This window comes from Nuphar pumila, chromosome 4, assembly GCF_984573655.1.
Source record: "Nuphar pumila chromosome 4, dmNupPumi1.hap1.1, whole genome shotgun sequence".
NCBI lineage: Eukaryota > Viridiplantae > Streptophyta > Magnoliopsida > Nymphaeales > Nymphaeaceae > Nuphar > Nuphar pumila.
In genome coordinates this window covers 30,939,183-30,961,779 of record NC_143252.1, presented here as the reverse complement: position 1 = coordinate 30,961,779, position 22,597 = coordinate 30,939,183, and the positions used below count along the sequence as shown (strand labels likewise).

The 22,597-nt window shown below is 37.5% G+C and overlaps 1 protein-coding gene across 1 annotated transcript; it reads left to right on the top strand.

Annotated features, from left to right (window-relative positions):
* The first annotated feature begins 11,269 nt into the window (after nucleotides 1-11,269).
* On the top strand, nucleotides 11,270-17,117 carry PSF2. Its single transcript, XM_090004249.1, has 8 exons — nucleotides 11,270-11,373; nucleotides 11,808-11,882; nucleotides 11,987-12,101; nucleotides 14,022-14,121; nucleotides 14,229-14,259; nucleotides 14,376-14,468; nucleotides 15,433-15,582; nucleotides 16,657-17,117. Exons 1-8 carry the CDS (start codon nucleotides 11,326-11,328, stop codon nucleotides 16,675-16,677), a joined length of 633 nt encoding a protein of 210 aa, XP_089860375.1. The 5' UTR covers nucleotides 11,270-11,325; the 3' UTR covers nucleotides 16,678-17,117.
* Nucleotides 17,118-22,597: the final 5,480 nt, after the last annotated feature.

The window sequence follows — 22,597 nt, the reverse complement described above, 5'->3', positions numbered from 1 at the left end:
GGGGGTGAAGATCTTGTCCCCACCCCCGCCCCGGTCCACTGCCATCCCTAGTTTTGGCTTTTGTTACCGAATCTAATTGATATCCAGATTTAACAGATATCCATATCTGATTACATGTGAAAAAATAGGATCTACTGTGAGTATTTTTTTCATCAGAATCCAAATCCGACATCGAATCCGTTTAGTCAATATGTGATTAATTGGATCTGGTAACATCCCTATCCAACTCGAATCCAAACCGTTTTGAATCCTATAAGCGAACCAGAAAGATCCAGTATTGGCAGGATTTATAGAAATCCTGATCCTGAGAACTTGTAGTGGGTTAAAGCTACATAGGTTGTTTGTAAATCCTGCAAACTTGCAGCAGGTTGCAGTCAATACTCTCAGTTCGGAGCCGGGTCTCGGTAATTTTCCAGATTTGGTTGATATCCTTCCCTTGTCCGGGCACGAGATCATCGGGCTTCTCTCAGCCGTAGATTTTGTTCCCTTGTCGTGATCTGGACGTCCGATCTGCCCGCTCGTCAAAGGCTGTGGGACCCACACGCTGTTCGGACCGTACACGACGAAAAAGGCTGGACCCAAACCCAATCTTTTAATTAAATTACGGAATTACCCCTATCCTTCTTTGTCTCTAACTGCCGTTGGAGTCACGTTCAAAGAACTTCCAAACCCTTCTTATTTTTTGGCCTTTTTTGAGTTAGTCCCACTTTGGCGCTTTGCAGTTTTTGGTTTGACTTCTTCGAAAACTTTTTGGAAAATAGAACATGAGGACACAAATTAAAAAAAAAAATTAATTTTTGATATTTTAATGTTAAAAAAATCATTATTTTATTAAAATGAAACCTTAAAATATTAAAATTAATAAACTAAAATTAAAATATTGTTTGCATGTGTTAGTGCCCGTGTTCATGTGTCTGCTCGTGTCATCAGGGACACAACACTAAAATGGTGTGTCCCTGTGACATAGGTTGTAGGACTGAGGTTAGGGTCTGAGTTTTGTTAGGTGAATAAAATGAAATTTCAAACCTGAATCCATATCATTTGAGTGTACTTTAGTTAAAAATACATATAAAACACTTGGGTCAACTGGGGATGGCATGGCAGGAGTACGCCTCAGTACCTGAAGCGTACCCCTCAGAGGCGAGGCGCACGCTCAAGGTACTGAGGCGTGCTGTGATGCGCAAATTGCCCCTCATCAACCTCCACAATCCCCTCCTTCATCCCCAAGTCTTCCTCCTCCGCTCGATTCGTCGGCTGTGCTAACCCCAAGTGCCTGTGGATCCACCGCCATGTGCCGGCCATGTGCCGGCCAACTGCTCCTCCGCCGCTCCTTGCCTCCCCTCCCACCGCTTCACTTCCATACCAGTTGTGAGAGGCGTACGCCTCAGAGGCGAAGCGCAGGCTCAACGCCCTGCCTGACTCGGTTTGGAGAACATAAAGCGGAAATGGAGGTGGGAATGAAAGTTAAAATCCGTGCGAGGATGGACTTATGCTTTCCCCTGTCCCACCATGTTCATGTCCTCATCCCTGCCTTGCCCTGCCCCCACCCCATACCCAATTCTTCTTTAGGGATGGTAGTGGACCGAAGGAAAATGAAGCCCCGCCCCCATTTGGACCGGGGATGAAGGACATGAAACAGGAATAAAAGGTTAAAATCAAAACTCGTGCAAGGATGGAGGCGGGGATTGGAGGACAGAATTTTGAGATGGGGTGAGGGAGGAGACCTTGTCCCCCGCCCCCACTCCAGTCCAGTGCCATCCCTAGGGTCAACCCAAGCCAAGTGGAATATCATAACCCAAATACAACATGAATGTCAATCTGGTTGGGTTTGGGTTAACCCAGATTGGTATGCTTTATGCTTGTACCCATGAATTTGGGTTCTAGTCGAGTACCAAACACAAACACAAACCTGACCCATTAATACCCACTACGCTATATCCAAATATTGAAATAGCATTCCTTTCTCTCCACCATTTTTGAAGCATCTTAGGTTTCTCATTTTTTCTAAAAAGTTCAATTATCTATAAAACCTTGTGAAAGTAGATCATTCTAGCAATGATGAAATGTATACTTTGCTAATTAAATCATATGAAATGGAAGGGTGGTGATTTCATGGAGGCAAGGGGTAAACTCACAGAGTTTTACGTTGGCAGGACAATGATCGTAAGTACAGCCGGCAGGCTAAGTCTCTAATCCTGTAAATATATATATAAAAAAATCACATAAACCTACATACACATAATTTTTATTTTGTTTAACAAAATTTTTTATCTTTTAATTATCTAGGTTTCCAAATTTTTGCCAAAAAAAAAAAATGAAACAAACCATTATTTTGCCGTTAAAAACTTTTGTCACCGCGGCTGCCATTCAAATGGAAGTTTATTTTAATCAAAGAACCATATAGAGTGGAGCAGCAAAGTCTAAAAATTACACTTGTCAAAAGCTCGCCGTCATATCTTGTTTTCTTAAACTGGCTAAATAGTAAGGCATTATTTTCCTAGGTCCAATGCCTTTAGACCTGTCAATTTTAGGGGTGGCAATTTCTGATGCGACCCGCCAACCCGCTTCTTAGGCGGGTTCGGGTTTGGCTTAAACGGGTTCGTGTGTCGTAAACGGGTCGACCCACTTAACCTGTTTATTAAACAAGTCGGGTTCGTGTTAAGGGTATGCCAACCCGTTTACCATATCTGCCATTAACCAAAAATGCAGGGAGAAAAAGGGATTCACACTAAAAACAAGTGGCCCCCAGAAAAACAGGGTTTTCTTCGTGGCATTAATTTATTTTGCATGCAGTAAATAAATGCTTATCCTTAATCGTGTTTTGCTCTTTTTTAGTTTGCTTTCATCGGAAGATACGTGGTACCACCATGGTCGCTCTTCGGCTCATTCCTGAGCCCATACTCGTCGGGGACCTCGCCGAGATCCCCCCACATGCTCACCCTCCCGATGAGCGGCGTGACCATCCCCATGGCCAGAACCACCTGGTCCACCATGCCTTTGTGGTGGCTCTCCTGAGACTGACTTCTACAAGGACTCGCCTGGGGACATCACCGTCGTCCACGGCGCCCCCAGGCTCACCCTCGACCCGCTCCACAACTGCACGGGGATCGCAGCGATTGCAGCCCTCGGTGTCTGGTCCGTCGGCATCTCGGTCTCGCTGGAGAAGGGGCTCCTTCTCGACAGCGGCCTCGGCTCGAGCGCAGCCAGCGCCGCCGCCACCGCTTTTGCCGTGAACGCCCTCTTCGATGGCCTCGACCTCATCCTCGCCAACCTGTTTACTTGAACCCGACCTCGCCCGCTAACCTGCCAAACCGTTTACCCGACCTGACCCGTTTATTAAACGGGTTAACTGTGTCGTGTCGGGTTACCCGTTTAATAAATGTGTCGGGTTCGTGTTTGCCACAGACGACCCGTTTAATAAATGGGTCAAGTTCGTGTTGAGGTTTGCTGACTCGCCGACACGACTTGCCAACCCGACCAGATTGCCACCCCTACTGTCAAATACTGGGTACCCAACCCTATATGAACCCAAATTATTGAGTACGAAACATAAAATGTACCGACCTGGATAATATTCGGATCGCCCCGACCCCGACTCCAGAAATATGCAGGCTAGAGGTTTGAGAGCAGTAGGTCAATCCCAAGAACCAAGACTTTCTTGAGGCCACTAGGTCAAGTCAGGCAAAACCGCCGGTCGAGAATGACTTTTACATGGTCAGACCAGCAATCAAAGCACGCCCACTTGGGGGAAACAAGCATAAGGACCTGGTCAAGGACTTCTGGGCTCAGGTCAAATAAACTATATAGGGTCGTGCCACTCACTTGACTGAATCCAAGGTGTGGGCCACCTGGTCATGAAAAGTTCAGCATATTTCTTGTGGGGTCCATCCAGCTGCGTGATGGTGGGTCACATAAGATAATGAAACTTTTTGGGCTTTCAGCAAGTTTGGTGTCCGTTGATGCACGAGGTGGTGTGAAGTGTGAACGGGTCGCAAAGCGTTCCCAACTAAAACCCAATGATTTCCACCCAAATAAGTAACAAAAAAAGAAAAAGGAGGTGAGGACAATTTGAAGTTGTTACGAAGGAAAAAAAAAAAGATGGCATGCTTGATTTTTGGGTAATAAGACATGGCTAAGAAAAAAAAAAAAAAGTATTTTTAGGAGCCAACTGCCAATCAATGTGCCCATGTGGGCTCCACCCACCCACCCACGCGTCTCTTGCGGCGAGGTCAAAGCAAGGTATACTCTCTGATGGCCAAGAGGGACCCCAAGGGTTTTGCCCAATCTTATGTATTGGCCTGTATCGGCCAATACACATCTCGGCTGAATTTCGATACGTTTCACCTTGAATCGGCTATTTTTAAATAAATATTATAAAATACTAAAAAATATTTTTAATACTATTTTAACAATTATGACATGTGTCCTGTCATGGTTGACACATAATATTTTTTATAATTTTTGATGAACACAGAATGATTCAGCTGAGTATCGGTATCGGCCAACAGTTAAATCGGTAGCCAATACCGATATTGATAACATTGGTTTTACTAACTACATATCTAAAGCCAAGTGTGGATCTTCTTGCTTTACAGCACTGAAAAACAATAAGTAAAGATGAGAAGTAAAGATTAGAAAAAAAAAAAGATCCACACAAGAATGTCTAAAGGATAGAACACAACCCAACTGATAGAATTCCACAACTTAATCAGTTAGTTCTAGGAGCGTCAACGGGGTCGGGTTTACCAGGACCCCACCCAGACCAAAGGATATGGTGACAAATAATAAGACCCGGGTTCGGACCCGAAGGTCCGATTAATACATGAATCTGGGTATAGTTTGTGAAATTGTATATCATATTCGGGCCCTACCCGAGTTCTGATTAAGACCCACAATTTTTTAATATAAAAATGATAAAAATATTATTTAAACGGGTCTGGTTCATATTGTTCTCATCGGGTTCGGGCATGGTTTCTCTTATATTAGACCCGATTAGACCTAGGTCTGTACCCGATATCATACCTGAAAATGTGGTCGGTCTGGTTCCACCAAACCGAACCAGTTGACACCCTTAGTTAGTTCACAACTAAGAAACATGAGTACCATATACTGCATCACTTCCTTTACAAGTAAGCACCATGTCACAAAGTATATAATAAAAATAGCAAATGTTTTTTATCGAATTCATGTTATGATAAAATTTCATATATATAAAATAGGTTATATTTTGAAATTAAATATCGTATTTTTTTAGCGTTAACTCAACCATGTAAACTGAAAAAAAAAAGTTTTCAAAAACTTGTCCAACCCTGAGAAATATTTTCAAAAGTTTGTGTTTTTATCGCAATATTGTTGTGTTACTAATGTGTTATTTATGTTTTTATATATTTAATGTTTTTCTTAGTTTTTTACATATTTTCTTATATGTTATTAAAATTTAAATATGCCAATATTGTTTTAAAAAATTTCCAAAAAAAAATTAATTTTGTGCAAGAATTTCATTTACCAGGAAAATCCAGATAACAAGAATTGTGACTATGGTGTAGAATGCCATTTTGTTGCATAAAGTACATATTTGGATTTTTTTTCCAAGTTTAACCCTTGATTCGTTTGAACAGAATACTCTTAGGACATTTACCCTTGATCCTTTTCTGAGGTGATTCCATTGATAAGAAAATTCGGATATCAAGAATTTTGAGGTGATTTCAATCTTTAGCCATTTTGTAGCATAAAGTACATAGTTGGACTTTTTTTCTAATTTGAGCCCTTTGACTCGTCTGCTCGACCTTGTTTCGTCTAACCTAGATAAGGCATAAGGCTCTTGATGTGATGTCTCTGATAGGTGTGTCTACTTGTTGTGGAAAGTATTTTCTTACTGTTCGAGTGGTTATCGTGGGGCATGATTTATCCTTCAACCTAGTCATATTGGACAAGACTCACACAACACTTTTGGAGCAATTGGATGTGATTCGTGAGTTTTCAGACGTCTTTCTCGAGGACTTGTCGGGTTTGCCACCTCATAGAGAGATCGAGTTAGTGTCTGGCACAATATCAGTTTCACGAATGCCATATCGCATGACACCTACAAAGTTGGTTGAGCTGAAGTAGCAGCTATAGGAGCTTCGTGACAAGGGCTTCATCAGGTCGAGTGTGTCCCCTTAGGGTGCACATGTTCTCTTTGTCAAAAAGAATCATGGGTCCATGCGACTCTGCATAGACTACCGCATGCTGAATCACGTAATCGCAAATAATAAGTGCCCTTTACCTATGATTGATGACTTGCTTGACTAGTTGAGGAAGGCAAAGGTGTTCTCCATGATCAATCTTCATTTCGGGTACTATTAGTTGTGGATCATAGCAAAGGATGTTCTAAAGATTGCGTTTAGGTCCAGATACGAGCACTACAAGTTATTGGTGATATCTTTTAGATTCAATAATGTTCCTGCATCATTCATGGATCTGATGAATCGGGTCTTTAGTTTGTTGTTGGATTCATTTATCATTGTGTTTATCGGCGATATTCTGCTCTATTATGAAAGCGTGAAGCAGCACCGAGAGCATCTGCGAATTGTGTTGCAAACACTGAGAGAACATAAACTGTATGCTAAGTTTTCAAAGTGTGAGTTTTGGCTCGACAGAGTGATGTTTCTCAGCTACGTGGTCTCAGAAAAGGGCATTGAGGTCAATCTAGCTAAGGTAAAGACAATGTTTTTGGGGGAGCAACTAAAGTCAGTTACAGAGATCGGGAGTTTCTTAGAATTAGTGAGTTACTACCGTCGATTCATATAGGACTTCTCACATATAACTGCTTCGATGACTCGACTTTTATAGAAGGAGGTGAAGTTTGTTCGATCACCTCGATGCAAAGAAAACTTCCAGGAGTTGGAGAGAAGGTTGACCTCAGCCCCAGTGTTGTCTTTACTTTCTGGGATAGGTGGGTTTGTAGTGTACAACAATGCTATGTGGCACTTCTCATCAACACTAGATTGACTGACATTATCTGTATCCAGCAGTTCAATCATTGCTTATCTCGTTCATCTTCGCATTGAATATGACTCGGGTATTTCTTGTATCTTCTCTTGATCAAGTGCCTTTAATGCATGACGACATAAAATACCTTTGAATTCATATATTTTGCATGTATATTCAGTTGTTCTGTTGTCAATATTGTACGTAACATGTACTTCTTGCCTTTTTGGATGCTCTTCACCCTCCCATACAATATGGTATTTGTGCATATTCTTGGTTTGCATGTGTCCTTCTATCTTGAGATGCATGACCTGTATAACCTCCTTCTTAATCCATTCAAATACAATTAGTGTATATAGATCTGCAGGTCGCATCAATATTTTTATACTCAAAGTTACAGGGCGTGTATTGAAGCATTTCACATCTTGTTCAAGCTCATTCTATCTAAGACCATCTATAAATAATTCATATTATTTCATGAAATGAAACATTGTTAAACATGAATGCATGGTTTTCTTCAGTGTAGCATGCATAGATTCAACTCTTTGTGTGTTTATCATACATGCACAAAAGTATTGTCTTCCATATGCCAATTCTCACTTCTCTTTTTCTGCATATAAATTTTGTAACCACACACAGTCTTCAAGGTCGTACATCTGAATCATTTCTTCCCAATCAGACATAAAGATGACATCATCTACGCTCTTAAGTACACACCGTGTAAAGTTTTTGTCAAACCCTGTCTTCTGATTAAATATGTGTCCTATGTTCTTTGTTGCATTTTGAAAGATATGACACAAATATAGGCAATGATGTATATCTGGTCATACATGAGACACTGCAGCTGCAATTGCGTGATCACTATCTGTAAGTATAGCTTCAGGTTGCTTCATATTCATTGCTTGTGTAAATACTTTAAACAACCACTCAAAGCTTTTCTTGGTCTGGTCATACAAAAAAACGTCGCCTAATATACAACTCTGTGAGTAATGGTTCACTCTGACAAACTGTGCAAATGGCCACTGTTCAATATTAATCTTCATTATCGTATAAAAAACTAGCACATCATTGAAGCATTCATAATCTATTCTTGACTTTGAATCTGCCCAAAACATATTCACAAAATATCCATCTTCATCTAGTTGCATTGCACTAAAGAAACTAGGGTCAATGCTTGCTTTTTATGTAAGTAATCAACCAAAGAACATATTTCTTTATTCTTCATGTTATCCATTATCTTCCTCCTCAGGTGATTTCTTAGATCCACAGGTGTGAATGACACATTCTCGTGACCACAGTGTAATGCCGGTGTTATCAGCCATTTTAGCAATTGTAGCATGCGCTTCAGTTACTTTACGATGTGACCTTAACATAAAATTCATACAATAAGCTACTAATTCATGGTTATGATCACTGATTAAAGTACAAACTACATATTTTTCATTCGAAAGTCTTCTTAACACAATTCTCGTTGAATATTCACATCTTGAATCTAGCTTGCTTCTTGTTGGATTTTCACTTGACTTCTTCCAACCTTCCTTAGAACAAACATGTGTCTTTCTCACCACGACTCCCTGTGCATTTTTTGATCAAGAATACCTTCTAACACTGAAGCCAAGTTTAAGACATAATCATTATAAAATTTATATGCAGCTTCCTCATTATTAAACTGCATTCCTTCTACAGGAACATAGTCAAGTGTACTATCATGTACATTCTCAGTGTCTGCACCTTTATCAAGTGTACTGTTATGATCGTTCACCTCATTATCGAATTGCATTTCTTCTGCTGGAACATTCAAGTCAAGAGTGAATCCAATGCCCACCCTTCTTATCATGTGCATCATTAGTGCACATGTTCACTTCTTTAGGTGCATCATTAGTACAAATGTTCACTTCTTCGTAACTTTCCAATGATTGAGATAAATCATCTTCACTGCAACAAGATGATAAGCTCACCACTGTCATAAGCAAGATATCAATTTGTGTTAGCCAGCGCATACATTTACTATGATTTATTCAAGATGCATATAATAACGGATATTGATAATATTAAGCAAGTCAAAGAAATGATTGAATGAATCACAATATAAAAGCAACAATGATTTGTTATTTGCTTATACTATGCATCGAGTTGTTATTTACCATGCCAATAAAAAAATTGATTTCTTGTATATGTGCGTTGATGATAGCGATTCACGTGACAACGATTTAATTATATCTACAACGCTATGTAATGATTTCAATAGAAATCGCTAAATGAGCAGTGATTTGAATACGAAAATCGCCACCACAAGCGCGCAATAATGTATTTTTGCACACACATGTTTTGAAATTCTCTTTACAAATATCTTATAAATCGATATTAAAAAATACATAATATCTTACAAATCGATATACATATCGCATAATATATTATAATTCAATACAAAAAGTCAGCATAATAGCTTATAAATTGACACTATAAAACACATAATATCTTACAAATCAATATACATATCACATAATATATTACAAATCAATATAGAAATTCAGCATAATAGCTTACAAATCGATATTAACAAACAAAATAATATCTCATAAATCAGTAGTATATTATTAAAACTGTGATTTGCGATACATTGCATATACTGAGTGAATGAACGATATCAGATGGAGTAGAGGTCCTTCCTTGCGTCTGTAAACAAGCATTCTTATCAATAGGTCCCAACGTCTTACAAATATCTTTAATTTTCAAACTGTCAAAAAGATAAGATCCACCTGTGATAACAAAAAATGCCTTAATGGCACTCACGACGACATACGTTCTTCAACAATAGCATGATGACATGGAAAGGTACTCGCGATGCCTTAATGACACTTGTTGAAATGTTTGTGCGTCATTGCTTTTTTCCATACTGCCTAACGAAAACAAAAAAAGAAGAGAAGACTGTAAAAAGAGATGGCCGATAAATGCCCTATGACGCCCATCAATGATCGAACCAGTCAATCTCCACGAGGTAGGAACGAACCTAGGAATATTTTGTAACACAAGGCAGGAACAAGAAGGCGACAATGTGTTGTAACACAAGCTAACAACCAAGGCGGAAACCTGGACTCGAGACGACGACAAAGGGTGCTCCGACGACAGTAGACAATGGTAAAGGGTGCGTCGTCAAAGGGAGCTCCTGTTACACTAAATGGTGTGTTGTCAAAGGGTGATCCGCTGGTAGCATAGGAGTTTACTGCTTAGGACGAAAACAGAACATTTAGACTTTTTGAAGAGTTAAGATCATCCCCCTTTTCTGGATGGAGGACATTTTTGTCCTTTCTTGAACCATCATTTCATGGCAAGAATGACAGGAAAGGATACTTAAGTCTTTGCAATCACCTCAGTCTCCGATGCTAAGTGATGCCGACACACATGGGGATACGAGCCCCACGTGCTCATGTATGTGACACTCATTCAGACCCTCAAACACGCAAGCAGTGCGTCACACAACACCATCCCGAATAACAACTCCCCATCAATTGTACCATCCTTATGGGTCCCATGAGATTCCGCAGTCATCCTTCACTTCATATTGACACTAAAATCTCTCTCTCAAAGTGAGCAACATACTTCACTTCATATTGAGGAGCCAATCAATAAGCCAACATACTCTCTCAAATAAATGGAGCTTTTCTATTTTTTGACAACAAACACATAAAAATAATAGACCCGCATTAATACCTTCATTAATACCAAATATAAACCCTCGTTAATAGGGCCTTTTTATATGCTACGGTCCCATTACCTACAAATGCCTTTTCTTTCTTTTATATATAATTTTAGTTATTTTTTTGTGAAACTCGTTAAGTTAATGCTTGTTGGTTGGTTTGACAGTGCTTCACACCCTAAAATAAGATCTGAGTTAAGTTTGGAGATGAAAGTCTTCTTTGGTTTCTCGACAGTGAAGTAAGACCAAGTTCACGAGCTTAAGAATCTGTTCTTGAATCATTAGGATTTTATAAGGCTTCAAAAGCCGACAGCTTACAATGTGCTCCTCTCATAAAATCATGTTTCTTCTTAAAAAAAGAAATTATCCAAAAGCAGGTTCTTACCATGTTTAAACACGCCGAATCCATCAATGAGGTCGGATCGGATCAAAACATGATGCGTACGAGAGATCTGGAGGTGTTTGTACGTAATGGCGCCATTGAGATCCGAAGACATAACCTAATCTGTCGAGCCGACAGGGATCCGACCCGTTTCAGACACGCAGCGCGCCTCTTCCCGCCTGATAAATTTGGCGCTCCCTCAATATTCCCAATCTTGCCGAGCGCAACTCGTCGTGCCCGTGGAAGCCGAGCCGCCGGCGGAAGATTCCGACGAGATATGGCCGGGCAATCCGATCCTCGCCTCTCCCTCTTCTCCGCTGCCGAGGTCCGTTTTCTCATTCGACGCATTCCGTTCTCTCTCTCTCTCTCTCCCCACTTTGGTCTCTAGATTTAAAGAAAATTCTGAGATTCGGCTTCCTTTATGTTCATTTTTACTGCTTTTCTTGATCTTTGATTAGTTCTCCACTTTCAGGTTTTGATTTTTTCGGGATTTTTCATTACCTATGGTTCCTGATTTCGAGTCCCATTTTCCTGTTCCGTCTTTAGCATTTCCACCCCACCCCACCCTTTTTTAGTTAATCTTTCGGAGTTTTTGTTTTGCATCTTCTCATTTTCGGATATTTGCCGAAGAGTCCGCTTTATTTTCCATATCCCCTTTTCTCCGCGTTTTTTATTTTGATATATGTGTAGGTTTTGCATAAATTTTGGCGACCATCTTCGTTGTATTCTTCCACTAATGGAATTTTCCGACTGTTTCAGGTTGAATTTATTGCGGAGGATGAGTTGGTAGACATTGTTCCCAACATGAAGATGGACGCCCTCCACATGTTCTGCGTAATTTTAGTCTTTTGGCTCTTAATTTTAGTTCTGCACGAATTTTTGAACTTAAAATAAGGATATGATCTTGTATTCGTTTGGCTTTCAAATGTTGTGATCAGGGTGTTTTTGGGCCCTTCTATCCCCAAATAGCTACCAAGGTGCCTCTGTGGCTTGCTATCGCCCTGAAGAAGCGAGGAAAATGTAGAATTCAACCGCCTGATTGGATGAGCATTGGTAAACCTTTCAATTTTTATGAGTTTATTGCCTCTCTGTGTCTAACTGCTTTGAAAATATTAGCACTTTGGAGAACTTGGTCTTTAACGTTGTTTGTGTGTGCATGGGTTGTTTTTTTCTACACATCTTAGTTGCAATAACAGTATTTAGTAGCCAAATCGGTGGACAAGTTTGTGGACAAGGTTTAGGATTTATAGCTTTAGCTTTTAGTTACATCGCTATGTTACCTAATTGATACCTGTGTATTGTTATTTTGATGTTATAGAAATTTTTGCCATTGTATACAAATCTTTTATGTATATATTTTTACACTATTTTTATATATATAATATAAGTTTTTGTTGAAACAGGATGGGTCAGAGGATTGACCAGCTGACTCCTGAGTCAGGAATGAAAAAATAATAGTCATCAGTCATTGGGATTTCAAACTATGTTATAGCCTGGAAAGTATAATAGGAAAGACAGTAACTTTCTTATCGCTTGTGTGGCCTACCTGCCTTACATTATCTCAATATGCTACTTCATCTTCTTTATGCCATCCTCAACATGTTATTTGATTTTTATGATTTTTTTCTTTCATTAGTTGCTAAATTATATCGGAACTATTTGAACTGTTGATGATCATACATAAACTTGACTTCCATGAAGACCAAGTGAATCATCATAGTAAAAGATCATTGGAATGTCATGGATTGAGACTGTTGACCCAACAAGACGTTTTCCACATTGTTATATGAAATAAACCTGCAAAATACAAGTGATGATCTGAATGTCCACAAAATCTACATTTTCAGTATCAATAGGTAAGGAAATCAGAATCGGTGGAATATGATACAAAATACCCAATTAAAGAGTAAGATAACATTAAATGCTTTGCGTGGAGATAGAACTTCATATTATTTTAAGCGGATTCCCATGAACTGAGATACATCACTTATTATGACAGATATTGCGTAGTGGATGGGGAAGCAATGACACCATTATTTATTGCTAGGATCACTCATATCGACAATTTTTGATAGACTTTATAAGCTTGTACATTATTAAGCTTCAAGATTGATGCCTACTCTGAGAGGAGCAACGCAACATAATTAATATACACTGGATATTTGGTTGAAGATGATTATTAGAATAAATATTTTTTTTCCTCCTTGAGAGTTGAGAGAATGATTCTAGCTGAGCATCTAGTTCAGTCACCATATCTTTTTCTCTGCTGAATTTTGTATCTACCAGTCATATTTGAGTGATACCAAAATCAACTATACACCTGTGTATGTATGTTGCATGGATGCATGTATATGCGTATCATGGTCATGGTCATGGATATTCTAATACTACCATGTTATAGTGTAGTGGAATAACAATTTAAGGGAACATATCTCAATGTTATCATGTTTCTCATGGTATTTATTATCTTAATTTTATACTCTAAATTCAAAGAATTCAATAATTTCCCTTGCCATATTATATTCATATTTTTATGTATGTCATTCAGTAGACTGGTTTAATTGGGTCTTAAGTGATCTAAAACCGAGAATACGTTCTAAATCATTGCACTTTTTTAGCATTAGTAAATTCTTGATAATCTTGGAATTAAGTTAATCATTTTTGTGATTTAACAAATCACTCTTCTCAGAGTTGTCATGAGTCATTTTATTGATTATCTGAATGGACTGTAATGATAAAAATGGTTGTGCTTTATTTTTTCTACATCATCTTTTCCTAAACAATTTGTCATTGGAAAACTTTCTATGATGTTCTCATTAGGCTTGTGTTGTAAGTTTTATAGACTTGGATGAGAAAATGGTGCTATTTTATAGCTGATTCCATTTATTCGAGTTTTCTAACAACTTGCAAGTTGAGAAACATTAAAAGGTTTATAGGATGATCATTTTTCCTGTGTGTTGATATGTGGATCAGAAAAACTGACACGAGTCCTGGAGGCTGAGCGAGAATCACCTAGGGAATTTCAGCCATTGCCTTTTCATTATGTGGAGATATCCAGGCTGCTGTTTGACTTGTACGTTGTCTGCTTGGTGCCTTTACCTTTTTTTTTTAATATTATTTTGAGGATCCTTACTGTTCTTTTGCATGCTTTGGGGTGTAAAATAACATTTCCAACATCAGCGCTCATGATGATATACCAGAAATGTGTTTGGTGAGCTTCAACATTATCATTGCTTTCATTATCCTTATCACTTTGTCATTTTTTATTCATCTCTTTGTCTTTTTCTTTGGTTCTTTGGAGGTTTTTCTAATCCAGTTTCATTGTAGGTACGATCCGCACTGGAAGACATGAGAAATGTAAGGTTTCACAAGGTTGAGAATGGTTTAGCCACGATTTCTGATCGCACTCATGCTGTGAAGGTACTAACTTTTTCCTACTGCTAGGTCAGTTTGATCTAATGCATACACTTGATTATGGCAGTAGCATGGCTTATCATGTCCTTGGTTAGTTACCAAGCAAATCCCAGCATATCAAGTTGTCAAGTTCTACATAGTTTGAAGGGTTCTAACTCGATGTGCTGGTGTCACTGACTCAGTAGACACCTGAAAACCATGATTTAGTGAGCATACCTTGGACACTGCTGGTGTTTTTATTAAATTTCCACCCATGTGTTTCAAAAGTGTGCCAACTTGTCAGTGATATGTTTTGCATTGTAAGACAAATCCCTTTGTGCTTCTGATTGCATCATCCAGACCAGTTTTTGTAACAAAATTCTTTTATTTGAGTCATCTCTTGGTCCTAATTCATACTCTTAAATAATTGGGAGCTCAGTGCAAGGTGGGAGCAAGTTTTCATAAATTATCTCTTATAACCAATGAAAAGATCCCTTATTTTATATCTAATGAGGAAAACATTTTTCCAGTAAACCTGATGTTAGACTTGTTTTTCAGATGACATATGTAGAAATCAACATATCTTGCATTTACATTCTATGTAACGGAATGGTCTAAATGTTAGTAGGTTCCATAATGCATAAGCAAAAAGAAATGATGCATGAAAAACTTGCAGATTAGAAAAACCTATACTGAACAACATGACAGAAAAATTCGTGCATGTAATAATTTCACAGACAATATTTTAAGTTCATTAATTTTGACATTTATATTGTAAAAAAAAATCTGCACTCCCAATAGGATTTGAATTTATGACCTCAGAGGTTATGAGCCTTGCAAGCTACCAAGCTGCTCTACCTCACACTTATGAACTTGAAACTAATGACTAATGGACAAATAGGAAAAGTTGTTTTTCCTTGGTTCATTGAACTTTTTCCCTAGCGCTTCTGCTTACCTTGAATTTTGTTCTGTTGTTGTTTACATTATGCAGTTAAAAAATCTTTCTGCAATGGAAGTGAACATAGTACGTCCATTCATCGTCAGGGCATTGCAGGCTTTCTATAAACATGATAGCCCTCAGTTAATACAACAACCAACAATGCCAGATCAAAGGCCACGAGTAGCTGATCATGCTCCACGTGTAAGGATTTTTATCTTGTTCTTTTCTTTGTAAGTGGAATGATCCCGGAGATTAACTTTAGAATGGACAAATCAAACTTGCTGCAACTTTATGTTTTTTTTCCGTCACTTCCAAATATTTGTGTCATTTGAAGTCTATTTGTTTTACTTTACCTCCTGGAAAGCTTAGCTGGTCATCTGGTAAGAAAAATTTGTATCAAATCCTCACTTTTCAGGAAATGATTTGTGCCCATATCAATAACCATGATATCCATTCCTTGGATTGCAGAAAATGACGTTCTTTTTTCTTTCCTGAAATATCATCTAGGACTCACACTTTGTCGATATTCATTTTTTGTTTCTTTGTTGAAAGGATTATCATCGGCTACTCCCCATTAACATGATCAACTACCATCTTCAAGTCTTCTACTCTTAGCACTATTTTATTTATTTAAGACAGGAACATAAAATTACCTATATTAGTATATTAATGTTGTGGTTAAATTTAGGAAGTGATACGTCTGAAAGATAGTATGATTAATAATTCCATAAAATATTACCTGTCCTACAAATGGCATATTGAACTTTCATACTCTTCATGGCTAGGATTACCATAATACTTTCACAGGACGACAATATTGCAAGCATATATGGTGTAAAATTTTATAACCTTGTACACCAAAAAATTTAACTTCATGAACCCCTACTAGTAAAAGGCCAAGTACGTAACTTTTCAGATGCACTTGTGTTTAGATTCTAAAGCTGTTAGCTTATATGCTTCTGTTTGCATGCTCTATGCACTTGTGCTTTTCTTCATCATGTGTCACATTCCATGTTGATTTCTTTCCTTCGCTTTTCCTCCGTCCAAGTGCTTGGTTCCAAATCTGGTAGGCAGCATAAGGCATCATGATTGTCATGCATATATATGCAGGTGAACTAATATTTTCTGTAAGGTCATTTGCCACTTCCTAGTTTTGCACTTACGTGTGCACATGTTCTCATTCGAACTTGTATAGTTGTTAAATTGCAACCACGCAACATGTTCTGAACCAGGCCATTCTGTCTCAACTGATTAACTCTTTTTTTTTTTGTATAGCGTACTTTGCGGCCTCGATAGATACCTGCTGATGCTTCTTTGGTAGCTTCCTAATGAAGGCCGATTGGATCTTGATGTTGACATATTCATTTGAGGCCGCTATTACTGCCAAGCATGTTGAAAATGAAGGTTTGATCCACTTTGGTTTGTCTCTGACTTTAATAAAAGTATCAGGGCTAGTGAATATTTCCGTCTTTCACATGTAGAGATAAATAAGGGAGGTTGAAGTTGTGCTATGCATGTTTCGTTTATAACCTCATCAATGAGGGAATTGATGTATTTTTTGCGCTTAAAGAATTTCGAACATGTATTCTTACTTTTCTGATCTTTTTGGCGTTTTTCTTCTCTTCATTTTCCACTATCAGTGTCAGGAGATGCTTGGTGTCCTTGTTTGTACTATTAATGTATTCTTATTATGCTCCCACTCTTGAGTTATGACAACTACTTCCACATTTGATTCACATCCTGTAACTTGTTTTAGGACACAGAATCCAATGGTTCACATAATTATACAAATGGTGCATACATACGTGGTCATGTTGACAGGCTTAGATCATGATTAACTATTTGTTTTTGATGTCCAATATGACCTTCACTCTTTGAATTATATAATTGCTTGATTAGGCTGTTTCTTTTTTCTAAAAGCTAAACGTTGTAGAGACATGCTTAGGTTCTGTTTGGGAGCTATTGGTTGAGGTAGGAATTGATGAGATGTGTTGAGGTTTGGTCAAACTAATTCAGTAATGCCGGGAGAAAGGAATTTAGAAGGCATTTGACAAGTTGATGAGGTAGTTGTAGCAATTACTCCTTTGTATCTGCACTTTGCATCCATAATTTGAACTGACAAGAACCAGGGATTTCACATCTGTAATTCCACAAGCTCTGCCTACACCCCTCCTAAAAAGTGCTTTGACTTTGACTTTTAATTTTTTTTACTTTTTCTTTTTCTTTCAAGAGTTTGTTTGTATCTTGTAGATAAATCATGTATTTATCAAAAATATGTGTTGGTAACATGTAGTTAGAACATGTCTTACAGTTGTATCAAAAAGTAACTTCGGAGAGTTGGTTTCTTTTCTTACAAGTTGCAAACGTAGTGCAGAGAGAGAGAGAGAGAGAGAGAGAGAGAGAGAGAGAGCTTAAACGGGTACACGGTTCCCTTCCGTGGGCATGACAACATCTAGATTATGTTAAGCCCAACCTCGCCCTTAAGTATTGGTATTCGTTAGAGAGAAAGAGAGAAAGAGAGGCCTTAAATGGGCAAAAAGGTGTACCCATGTTCTCCTTCCATGGGTATCTAGAGTGTGATGACGTACATTAGTGACAACAACTAGATTATATTCAGCCTTAATATGCCCTTATATCTTAATAGTTGTTGAGAGAGAGAGAGAGAGAGAGAGAGAGAGAGAGAGAGAGTCCTTAAATGGGTAAGGTGTGTAAAAATATCTTCAAAGATGTTCACTACAAGCACAAGCTTTACAAAGGGATACATGTACAAAGACACACAAAGAACACTTAGAATAAAAGTACATAAAGGTACAAAAGTGAACTCTTAAATGCAAAAGATTGAAGCTATTGAGTACGGTGAGCACAAAGGCTCTCAAAATACATTAGAGGGGGATACACTCCTATTTATAATACTAGAGGAGACCAAAGGAGGGGGGGTCCAACGTCTACCACCTCCTTTCACTAAAGTAAAAAAGAAAAAGGAAGAAAGAAAAGAAAAGAAAAGAAAAAAAGGAGAAAAGATAAAAAAAACAAAAATATAAAAAGAAATTACATACATATTCATAATTATGAATATGCATAAAATGATAGAAATGCCCTATATATATATATATATATATATATATATATATATATATATATATATATATATAGACACACACACACATGAGGGATACAATTTAACAACCCCCCCTCTGAAACTTAGGGTGTGATGATCGAAAGATTGCCAAGAAGAAAGTTAAATTTGGGAGAGCAAATCGCTTTTATGAAGAAATCTGCCAACTGGTATTTTGAAGTTACATAAGGAAGATCTATGATCTTCTGCAAGTAGGTTTCTCTGACATAATGGCAGTCCATCTCAATGTGCTTGGTACGCTTATGAAATGTGTGATTTTTAGCAATATAGATTGCACTCTTATTATCACAACACAATCTTGTGGGTCCTTGGATTAGAACTCCCATGTCCTACAGTAATTGATGAATCCACACAATTTCCATAGTCGTGGAGGCCATGGCTCGATATTCTGCTTTTGTTGATGAAAGAGACATCTTATGTTGTTTCTTGTATCTCCATGAGATCAGTGATTCAACTAAAAAAAATGCAAAAACCAGTGGTGGAGGGACGGTTATTTGGGTCACCTCCCTAATCAGAGTCAGTATATGCAATTAATTCTAAATAAGAAGACGAGGAAAGAGATACTCCCATGTTCATTGTACCCTTTATGTATTTGACAATACGAAGTACAACACCCATATGAACTGAAGTGAGAGCATGCTGAAATTGGCTCACAGTATGTACGACATGAGATATATCTGGTCGTGTGATACTAAGATATATAAGTGATTCCATAAGCTGCCGATAAGGAGTAGGATTTTCCAAAGAAATTCTATCATCACCCTTCATTTTTGAACCCACGACTTTAGGAGTCTCACAAATTTTGTCATCTGTAATGCCGAATCTATCAAGAATCTTGCATGCCAGTTTAGCTTGAGATAAGAAGTAGCCTCTATGAGAGTAAGCAACCTCAATACCCATAAAATATGTCAGATACCCCAAGGCTGACATTTCAAACCTTTCTTTTAGAGTGAATTTGATATTTTTGATTTTCTTAATATCACTGTCTGTTATCAGCATATCATCAACATATAATAACAAAATTATAATTCCTGCATAAGATTTTTTGACAAAAAGAGCAGTGTCAGTATAACAAGAATTAAATCCAGTCTAAACCATTACCTCATTAAATTGATCGTGCCAAGCCTTTGGGGCTTGTTTTAAGCCATATAAGGCTTTTCTAAGTCGAAGGACTTTACCCTTTGGTATATCCATGACAGGATGAACCTTGCAGACTTCTTCGTTTAGGTCTTCATTCAGAAAGGCATTTTTGACATCCATTTGATATATGTTTCATTTTTTAATTAATGCGATAGTGATTAAACATCTTACAATGACCATTCTTGTCACATGAGCAAAAGTTTCTTCGTAATCAATACCATATTCTTGGCTATATCCATTTGCTACTAGACGGGCCTTATACTTTTCAAGAGTCCCATCACTCTTGGTTTTTACCTTAAAGACCCATCTACATCCTATTGCCTTTTTTTCTTCGAGAAGAATTTGAAACACCCAAGTTTTGGCTATGTTAAGAGTTCTAAGTTCATTATCCATAACCTCTTTCCATTCTAATCTTTCTTTAGATTCTTTGAAGTTTCTGGGTTCTTCATACGAGTGAATGACACTAAGACATGTCCTATGTTTTGGGAAAAATGATTCATAGGATATAAATCTGGAGGGGTTTTTTCTAGGTCTTTTAGTTCTTCGTAAGATGCTATTTTGAAGGGATTCCCTAGAATCACTATATTTTTCCATCGCACTTCTAAACATATTTTTTATCCCTATGTGGCTATGTAATTGGTTCATTTACTATTTCTTCTACTGGTTGAACATACAAGAGAACTCTATTATCTACGTTCTCATCATTTGTTTCATCATCACTAAAAAAATCTTCATTCCTATTTAGTAATTCAAATAAAAAGGAGTAATTGACATTATCGGGGAGAGTTATGTCCTTCTCAAAGCCACTTTCATTTTCCGAAAAGGTGGCATTTCTTGAAACGTACAATTTATCATTTTGAATGTCGTAACACCTAAATCCTTTTTGTGTTTCTGAATATCCAAGAAAGGCACAAAGAATAGCTTTAGGAGACAACTTATTATTTTTATCAGCGAGAACAAAACACTTGCAGCCAAAAATTTGTAATCTATTATAATCGGGCTCTTTTTGATATAAAACTTTAAAAGGAGATAGTTGACTTTAAATTTTTAGATGAAAGATGATTTATTAGATATACAGAGGCTAGGGCAGTTTCGACCCAAAATCTTTTGAGAAATAAGTAGAGTCTTTGTAGTTTCAATAATATGTCAGTGTTTTCGTTCGGCTAAGTCATTCTGTTGAGGAGTTTTATGACAAAACCTTTGATGAATGATCACATTACTTTCTATATAACTTTTAAAATCATTTGATAGAAATTCACCCCTAGAGTTTGTTCTAAAGATTTTTAACTTCCTATTGAATTGGGTTTGTATCATTATATGAAAATTCTTAAAAGTGGAAAAGACTTCATGTTTATGCTTTAGAAAGTATATCCAATTGTATCTCGAATAATCATCAACATAGATAACATAATATGAAAAACCTCCCTTAGATATTACAGGTGCGGGTCCCCATACATCCGAATGCACAATTTCAAAAGGCTTAGTTGAAAACACAGATCTTGAACCAAAAGGTAAGCTTCTCATTTTTCCCAGAATACAATCATTACAACTGAAATTTTCTTTACATAACGTTTTAGCAAAATGAATATGAGAGCTTGTCAATATTTGGATGCCCAAGACGTTTATGCCAAACATTTATATCCTTATGTTGGGCAATGTTACAAAACGTTTTTGAAATTTGAAAAAACTCCATAAAATAGAGGTCACCCTTCCTAGAGCTTTCTCCAATCAACTTTCTGGATCGATGATCCTATATCTAACATTTATGAGATGAGAATTTGATATCACACCCATGATTCGAAAGTTGAGAGACGAAAAGCAAGTTAAAATTTAATTTTTGAATAAATCTAACTTTGAGAACAAAAAAATCTTGTCTTTCAAAATCTCCAATTTCTTTAATTTCAAGACAAGCGTCATCTGCAATAGAAACAAAGGATGACATCAAATTTTTAGAATAATTGGTAAGTGCAAAAACATTTGGAGTCATATGAAAGGATGCACCCGAGTCTAATAGCCAAAGAATCTTACCTGGAGGAGAGAAAGAAGATACGGCGGCTCTGAAGATTTATCTCTTGAGGAGTGGTTGAAGAGCTTCAACAATTTGATTTATAGATAGAGTGACATTGTTGGAGGTGGACGACGCCTCCTCTTGGAATGTGGTCGACATTACTACCATCTTTTTCCATTTGGGACATACAGGTTTTATGTGCCCTGGTTCCTTACAGAAATGATACACGATCTTAATGTAGTCTTTTCTTTCATATTGTCTGCTATTTTCTCTTTCTCTTTGATTCTTGTTGAAGTGGGGTGGTTTATAAGGGTTGACATTGCTTCCCGGTCTAGATGCAACATAAGCTCCCTCATCCTCATTCTTAGAGGGGACGACCAACACATTTTAATTGATTTTATTCATTTCCAATCTAGTTTTTTCTTCACTTAATTTTGTAAGTACATCCTCTAATGGTGGAGAAGAGAAAGAAGACAAAAGAGATGATCTAGTTTATTCGAATTCGGGTCTAAGACCATTTAAGAAATTGAAAAAGTGATCTTCTTCAAGTTGTTTTTGCCTTAATTTGATTGTCTCTCCATTCCATTTAGGTTTAAGGAGAGCAAGTTCATCTCAAATAGCCGATAATTCGGCAAAATATTCTCTAACCGACACCTCTCCTTTTTGAAGAGTTAAATCCTTCATTTGGAGATAATATTTATGGGACAAGTATCTTGACCTATACATTCGTTCAAGATACTTTCATACTTGATATGTTTTCTTGAATTTTAATATATTGGCATTAATCTTGGTTTCCACCGAAGAAAAAAATCACGAAAGGATTTTGTAGTTTTTCATCTCTCACTCTTCGTGCCTTTTATTGTATTCCTCAAAAGTTTTTTTTCTTTCTTCACCGTCAATGACCTTAATCTCTCCTTTCTCAATGATAGTGA

Bases quoted from the DNA above. Each gene is read 5' to 3' on its own strand.
- PSF2 (XM_090004249.1), top strand. From the start codon at position 11,326: ATGGCCGGGCAATCCGATCCTCGCCTCTCCCTCTTCTCCGCTGCCGAG. The intron at 14,122-14,228 runs GTACGTTGTCTG...TTCCAACATCAG, and splicing joins TCCAGGCTGCTGTTTGACTT to CGCTCATGATGATATACCAG. The intron at 14,469-15,432 runs GTACTAACTTTT...TACATTATGCAG, and splicing joins ATCGCACTCATGCTGTGAAG to TTAAAAAATCTTTCTGCAAT.